General features: G+C 44.4%; 1 protein-coding gene across 1 annotated transcript; it reads left to right on the top strand.

Annotated features, from left to right (window-relative positions):
* The first annotated feature begins 3927 nt into the window (after window positions 1-3927).
* Window positions 3928-5958, top strand: LOC115961338. Its single transcript, XM_031080334.1, has 3 exons — window positions 3928-4109; window positions 4272-4590; window positions 5548-5958. Exons 1-3 carry the CDS (start codon window positions 3928-3930, stop codon window positions 5956-5958), a joined length of 912 nt encoding a protein of 303 aa, XP_030936194.1.
* Window positions 5959-8247: the final 2289 nt, after the last annotated feature.

The raw sequence follows: 8247 nt of genomic DNA, 5'->3' as shown, positions 1-8247 counted from the left end.
CAAAATACTTCAAGAGTTGTAGTTTTTGTTGGGCAAAGAGATGCAAAATGGGGTTAGCCTGTAGCCCATACTATGTGTAAAGCTACCATCCATGCTTCGGCCCCTTTCTATTGTAACACAATTAACCTCCTAACTCCTGTTTTGGAAAGCTTGGAGACATGATGCTCTTTTGAGTAACGCTACTTGAATTTTCTCACCTTAATTATCATAGATCATGGCACACACATAATTGGTAGCTCTTTAGTATTTGAACATAACTAAAATAGGAGAAAGGATAACCAAATTGGTACTGCTCTTTTAGCATTCGAAAAAACCTAAGTTTCCTCAAATCTAACTTATTGCATTTTGCACAATACACATATTGTATTTGACAAAAGCATTTATGGATGACAAAATGTTATTAAGTATCCAAGTTTATTGAGTTTAGATTGATTTCAAGCTAATTACCAAAGAGTAGTAGACACCGTATGAAAAACAATAAACAACCAAATAAAGAACACAACATATGGTGACACAGAGAAAACCAATAGGAAAAACTATTCCAAAGGAAAAACCACTGTGAGGGTTTATCCACCAACGTACACCAAGGAAACAAAATCTATTGGGTGAATTCCAAGTTTATACAATAAACTTAATGTTATATCTACTGCTACCTCATGGACTATTTATGGATGTGACCACACTCAGCTATAAACCCATTAAATCTTTGAGTATAGATATTTTCACACGAACTCCCTCTTGTGATTTCAATAACCTCTTGAAAATTTGATTTTTGTAACGAAACTTAGGATGACTTTATGAACTAATGAAAAACATTATAAAAGAGGGAATACCCTAGAACTTGTTGTGATTAAGTTAGGATGTGAAAGAGAGAAAATCCCTCAAATTTAGGGTGTGAGTCTCTCTTTTTTTCCCCGAAATTTTGCCTACTGTCATCTTCTAGCCCACGTTTGACCTCTAAAAAAAATTTTACTTTAATGAATTTGTGGTAAACTTCAAAGTTTTATATCTTCAAGTCTTCTTTTTGTGGGGGCAAAAATCAGGCCAATTGGACATTTGGGAAAAAGTTGTGGCAAAAATATGAAGACAACACAAGATGTTTCCATATCAGGATTTTTCCAATTTTGGCTTGAACAAATTTCTTTCATCCCTTGTTTATTCTCACATGTTTTTGACATATTTAATGCTTCAAAAACCATTTTCCAATTGATCTTGACCCTTGGATTTTCTTGGCTGCATGACTGTATGATTAGCTTATCAGTTTTAATCTCCTACAAGAAAAAAAAAATACATATAATGAGTATTGTGCGGGGCACTATTCCCCCTCAGGCCCATTGTTCATAGAATCCATTACGGTGATGCCACGTGTACAAGACCTTGAACTTGTTTGGCCTTGGGCCTTGGACCTCGAGACACCGTGTGCGGTTGTGTATTCTGTTGGGCCTACAACCTTGGCCCAGGCAGGCCTAGACGCTCGTCCAAAGCCCAAAAACCATAATGGAGCCATTATGGCATGAACAGCAAAGGTGAGACCTTCCCAGTCAACTCTAACTTGGGCGGGAAGTGCAATTTCCCAGGAAAGTGAGACCCTAGATGCCCGGTATTGCCTTGGGGAACATCGTTGTTAGGCAAATCTTCTGATGTGGGAATCAATTCTGATGCCACTTCTACCACACCCCACTCCCAACTAAACACCCACTTAAGGATAACAACATTGGACCTCCTTTCCCACTCAAAACGAAAGTAATTATAACCCCTCCACTAATCTTAAGCTATAAAGAGGAGAAAGGGATGAAGAAAAAGGGTTGTTAAAAGATTCCATAAGAAACTGAGAATAGAGGGAGCAAGAGAAGCATCAGAAGAGTAATAATAGGGAGAGTAGAGGAATTCATAGTGTAAGGTTGCTTAGTGGAGTCTCTGTGTTATGAACTACCCAGAGTAGGAAACCTAAAACCTACACTACAAGTAGATTGTGAGCCCAAGTGGGGGTCGGCCCATTAACCTCATTTTTGGTGCGCACAATTGGTGTCGTCTGTAGGGATTTCCTACAAAGTTGTGGTTCAGTTGAGACTCACGCCCGGGAAATGTCTGGAAGACATTCAGAGGGTTTTACTGAAAGTGGCTCGGTAGGATCTTCTCGGGGATGTACATGGCGAGAACAAAGGCAAAAAAGGCATGGAGATAGGGGTCATGAAGAGGAAGAGCGGTCCGGCATCGAAGAAGGATTGTACCAAACACACTGGACAATATCGGGTGCTTTAGGGCTCGGGCAATTTGACAAGAGAGATGAGGAACTTGATTGGTTACGCAGACTAGTGAGAGATTTGGAGTTAAGAGTAGGAGGCAGGCACTGGAGAAGGGACCAAGACAACCGAGAAGGGGAATCTGCTAGTAGGGGAAAGTGCTATAGAGCCGAGTCCAATCAGTCTAAGTCCCGTCGATACCGGGACCGTTCACATTCACGGGAATCCCGTTGGTGTCGAGGCCATCCACGTTCACGGGAGTATGCAGACCGGGATTCAAATTCCCCAAACAGGCGACGGCCCTGCAATGTCGCCATGGATGCTATGAGCCATGCCCTGCGTAGAGCTGCTCGGTCGCTGTTTTTTGAAGATATTGAACGGGCCCCTATGTCGAGCAGATTTACACGTCCACCATTCAATTCCTATAACAAGAAAATGGACTCGGTAAAGCACGTCAGCCATTATATTCAGATGATGTCTTTGCATACACACAATGACGTGCTGATGTGTAAGGTATTTCCCTCAAGCCTCAGGCCCACTACTTTTAGATAGTTTAATAGGTTACGGAAGGGTTCCATTCACAGCTTTGCCGAGTTGATCCAGGAATTTGGTGTTAAGTTTGTAACCTGGAGCCAGGTACCACAACTAGTTGACGCATTACTATCTATGAAAATGAAGGTTGGAGAAACCCTTTGTAGTTATGCTAGTCAGTATTGAGAGCTTTATAATGAGATCGGTGGAGGCAATGAGAAAATCGCGGTGAACACCTTTAGAATGGGGCTGCTCGAAGACTCCGAACTGTGGGAGTTATTGACTAGAAAGCTCCCCAAGGATATGAGGCAGCTTATGAGGCATATTGAAGAGTACAAACGCCTAGAGGATGACCGGCTGTAGAGCAAAGGTAAAGCCCTATTAGTAAGTCGTCTTCGACAGGGCGGTTTCTAGTCGAGGCCTCAAAAGAGTTTAAGAATACAAAAGCCAGAAGTACAATTGGGGTAGGTGAACGTGACGTTTAAAGAGCCGGTGCACAGGATCATAGATTTAATCAAGAACGAGATGTACTTTTGATGGCCGAACAAGATGGGGGGTGACCCATCCTAGAGGAACCAGAACTTGTACTGTACCTATCACAAGGATAAGGGGCATACCACCAAGCAGTGCCGGGTGTTAAAGGATCATTTAGGGCAATTGGTAAAGGCGGGATATCTGAAAGAGTTTGTGATGGACTTAGGGAATAGGGGCACTGGGCAAGGTGGTCAGCAAAGGGGGAACCTTCTCCCGCCCCCATTGGGAGTAATCGAAGTCATCCACACTGTCCCGAGGGGTACTGTTGTGACCGGAAGGAAAGGAGTGTTAACCGTAGTACCCGTAGAAAAGTGTTCGGGTGAGCAACCCTCCAAGAAGAAGATAAAGATTGCTCGGGAACCCATCGCTTTCAACGACGATGATCTAGAAAGAACAGTTTAGCCACACGATGATGCGTTGGTGGTAACAGCCTCGAATAAACGGTTTCATAGTAAAGAGAGTGATAATAGACCAGGGGAATGGGGTTGATGTGATGTATCCAGATCTGTTCAAAGGGCTTGGATTAAAGAAATAAGACCTCTCGAAATACGATGCACCTCTAGTCAGGTTTAATGGCCAAGTGGTCATTCCTAAGGGACAAATATCCCTTCCCGTGAATATGGAAGGAAAGGAAGTGACAGTGGCTTTTATAGTGATTGCTTCGTTTTCTCCTTATACGGCTATTTTGGGAAGGTCGTGGATCCATGCGATGGGGGCAGTCCCCTCCACCCAGCATATGAAGGTTAAGTTCCGCACCGAGCAGGGTATTGCTGTAGTAAGAGGAAGCCAGCAAGCGCCCAGGTAATGTTTGGTGACCGCGGTAGATTGGAAGCACAAGTAGGCTAAACAGAAGGAAACCTCCGAGGAGGTCCCTTTATAGCAACTATAAGAGCCCCAAGAGGGAATGGGGGCTAGCTGTGCTGAGGAATTAATTAGGGTAAAAGTACTATTGGATGTTGACAGGTATATTCAGCTTGGGGTAAATATGAGGGATGAAGATAGGGTAGGAACGTTGTTATTTCTTGTGCAAAAAATGGACATGTTTGCTTGGAGACCATACGAGGTGCTCGGGGTTGATCCTGAAATCATTGTTCACAAGCTTAACGTAGATCTGTCGTTTCCCCCAAAAAAGCAGAAGTTGAGAAGATTGGCTAAAGAACATGTTGAGGCAGTTAGACAAGAGGTCGGGAGGTTAAAAGAGGTCGGGGCTATAAGGGAAATCTTTTTCTTGGAATGGCTGGCGAATACCGTAGTGGTCAAGAAGAAGAACGAAAAATATAGGGTTTGCATTGATTTCACGGACTTGAACCGAGCGTGCCTAAAGGACCCGTTCCCTACGCCAAAGATTAATCAATTGGTCGACACCACATACTGGCACCCGAGGATGAGTTTCCTGGACGCCTTTCAGGGTTATCATCAAATCGCCTTAGCTACCGAGGACCAAGAGAAAACGGCATTCATCTCCTCGGATGCCAACTAACACTACACTGTGATGCCCTTTGGGTTAAAAAATGTCGGGGCCACATATCAATGGATGATGACTAGAATGTTTCAGGACATGATTGGGCGTACAATCGAGGTATACGCTGACGACATGGTGGTAAAAAGTAAACTAGAGGCACGACATATAGAGGATCTTCGGGGGGTGTTTGAAGTACTGCGACAACATAAATTGTGCCTTAATGTAGATAAGTGTGCTTTTGGAGTGGGAGCTAGCAAGTTCCTAGGGTATCTAATCACCAACCCGGGAATAGAAGTCAACCCCGACCAAATCGAAGCCGGAAAGCACCTCAAGCCGCAGAGCAATTCAAAGGAAGTGCAAGTGTTGACTGGAATGTTAGTTGCCTTTAATCGGTTCATTTCTAGATTTGCCGATCGCTGCTGTCCATTCTACCAGCTTTTGAAGAAGTGGAGGGGGTTCTAGTGGAATGAAGAGTGTGAAAGAGCCTTCCAAGACCTGAAGGAATATTTGATGCAGGCACCCATGTTGACAGCCCTAAAGCCCAGGAAGGACTTATTCATGTACCTCTCTGCGTCTGATCATGCCATAAGTGCCATGCTTCTAAGGGATCAAGGAGTGTAGCAACCCGTGTATTACATTAACAAGACCTTAGTTGACATGGAGACGAGGTACTTACTTCTGGAAAAGCTAGTGTTGGCGCTAGTGCATGCTACCAGGAACCTGCCTCACTATTTTCAAGCTCACTCCGTATATGTATTGACTGAATACCCTTTACAGTCATTGTTGAAAAGATCTAACTTCACGGGTCGGATAGCCAAATGGGGGACCTGGCTCGGATCCTTTGATATAAGGTATAAACCAAGAAGTTCGGTGAAGGGGCAGGTTTTGGCTGATTTTGTGGTGGAATTTTCACCTAGAAGCAAAGCGGAAGTAATCTGTCGCGTAGACTATTGCCTGTGGAAAGTGTTCGTGGACGACGCGTTAAGTGCAATGGGGCCTGGAGCCGGGATCATAATTATCGCCCTAGAAGGAATAAGGTTAGAACATTCTTTCAAGTTAGAGTTCAGGGCCTCTAACAACGAGGTTGAGTATGAAGCCTTACTTGTTGGATTGAGAGTCGTTTTGGGTATAGGTGCACGGGAGGTTGAGATTCACTCGGATTCCCAACTGGTGGTCAGTCAGGTGTAGGGCAATTTTGAGGCATGAGATTCTAGAATGAAGGAATACTTAAAGGTCATAAAGTAGGTTATGAGTAAGTTTTCCAAGGCCAAGGTGGTCCAAGTTTCTTGGGGGCAGAACAGGCAGGCAGACTCTTTGGTTACATTGGAATCGTTAATGACGGAGGATGTACCTTGGATGATCAAAGTAGAGCTTACAGCATAACCGAGCATTGACACCATAATAGGTGTTGCTGTGGTTTCGACACTCGGGCTATGTTGGATGGACTCGATCGTCATTTTTCTAGCCGAGGACCAAGTGCGGGATGATGAGAATAAGGCCAACAGGGTACGCAGAGTGGCCACTTGGTATTGGTTGTCAGCAGATTGCAAGCTATACGGGAGATCTTTTGAGGGGCCGTATCTCTTATGTTTGCACCCCGAGAGGGTTAATGGACTCTTGGTCGAGCTGCATGATGGGGTATGTGGTAGTCATATGAGGGGATGCTTACTGGCACACCGAGCGATGACCCAGGGGTTTTGGTGGCCGCGGATGCAGAAGGACGCCATCGAGTATGTGCGGAAGTGTGAATAGTGCCAAAAGCATGCCCCCTTAATCCACTAGCCAGCAGGTCATCTGAATTCGGTCAATAGCCCCTAGCCTTTTGCACAATGGGGGCTGGATATTCTCGGCCCATTTCCCCAAGCCATAGGCAACCGAAGGTTTGCTATGGTAGTTGTTGACTACTTTACCAAGTGGGCGGTGGCAGAGGCGCTAGCTAATATTCGGGACATGGACGTTAAAAATTTTGTATGGAAGAACATAGTCACGAGATTCGGTTTACCAGACTCTCTTATATCTGATAATGGATTGCAGTTTGATAATAGAGCCTTTCGAGAGTTTTGCAGTGACATCTGCATAAAAAACAGGTACTCCACCCCGGCGTATCCCTAGGGCAACGGCCAAGTTGAAGCCACTAACAAAGCAATTGTGAATGGATTAAAGAAAAGGTTAGATGGCGTGAAAGGTAGGTGGGCCAAGGATCTGTCCAATGTTTTGTGGTCATACCGGACAACCCCCAGAAGGTCCACGGGAGAGACCCCGTTCTCCCTAACATACGGGGCCAAAGCCGTAAAACCAGCCAAGGTAAACCTCTATAGTGCAAGAGTTGCAGAGTTTGCCCCAACCGAGAATGATGGATTAATGGTGAAGTGTTTGGATTTATTGGAAGAGTACCGAGAGGCGGCGACTATATAGCTAGCTGAGTATCAACAAAAGCTTGCCCAGCGCTATAACCAAAATGTAAAGGAAAGGGAATTCAGTGCTAGGGACATTGTACTATATAAAGCGATAGGGAATATTTGAGACACAAATGTGGGAAAGTTAGCCCCGACTTGGGAAGGGCCTTACAGGGTAACCGCCATTGCGGGTGCGAGAGCATATTACTTGGAGGATCTAGACGAGAGGCCGCTTCCCCAACCATTGAATGTCCACAATCTAAAAGAGTTTTATCAATGAACTGTTGGCACACATGTATGTTGAGTGACGTAAAGCAATGCAAAGACGATGTTTATTCATGTTGACATTCTCACAAATGCAGTTTTTATTACTATTAATTTGTTAGTCAATTCAAAGAGCATCTAACTCAAATCTATTCAAGGATAGAAACCTATCCCCGGTTCGATCCTCATCACCGGGCAGGTGGAAACCTTACATTAAATCGTCTAAGGACAAAAATCTATCCCCGATTCGATCCTCATCACCGGGCAGGTGGAAGCCTTACATTATATTGTCTAAGGACAGAAACCTGTCCCCGGTTCGATCCTCATCACCGGGCAAGTGGAAACCTTACATTAAATTGTCTAAGGATAGAAACCTGTCCTTAGTTCGATCCTCATCACAGGGTAGGTGGAAACCTTACATTAAATTATCTAAGGATAGAAACCTGTCCCCGATTTGATCCTTATCACCGGGCAGGTGGAAACCTTACATTAAATTATCCAAGGATAGAAACCTGTCCCCGGTTCGATCATCATCACTGGGCAGGTGGAAACCTCACATCAAATCAACTAAGGATAGAGGCCTGTCCCCGGATTAACCCTCGTCATTGGGCAGGTGGAAACCTTAAATCTACAAAGGACAGAAGCTTGTCCCCGATCAGATCCACATCACCAGAAAGGTGGAAACCTTGAATCAGGCTGACAAAAACCTTCTTCTCGGTTCAATCTCAATCATCAAGCAGGTATAAACAAATTTCATACTGACAGAAATCTAGTTCTAGGTCTGATCTCAATCACCGAGCAAGTGCAAACCTAATTT

This window comes from Quercus lobata, chromosome 9 (genome assembly GCF_001633185.2).
Source record: "Quercus lobata isolate SW786 chromosome 9, ValleyOak3.0 Primary Assembly, whole genome shotgun sequence".
NCBI classification, from domain to species: Eukaryota; Viridiplantae; Streptophyta; class Magnoliopsida; order Fagales; family Fagaceae; genus Quercus; species Quercus lobata.
The sequence above is the reverse complement of the archived record's forward strand: the minus strand, read 5'-3'. Positions and strand labels throughout refer to the sequence as shown.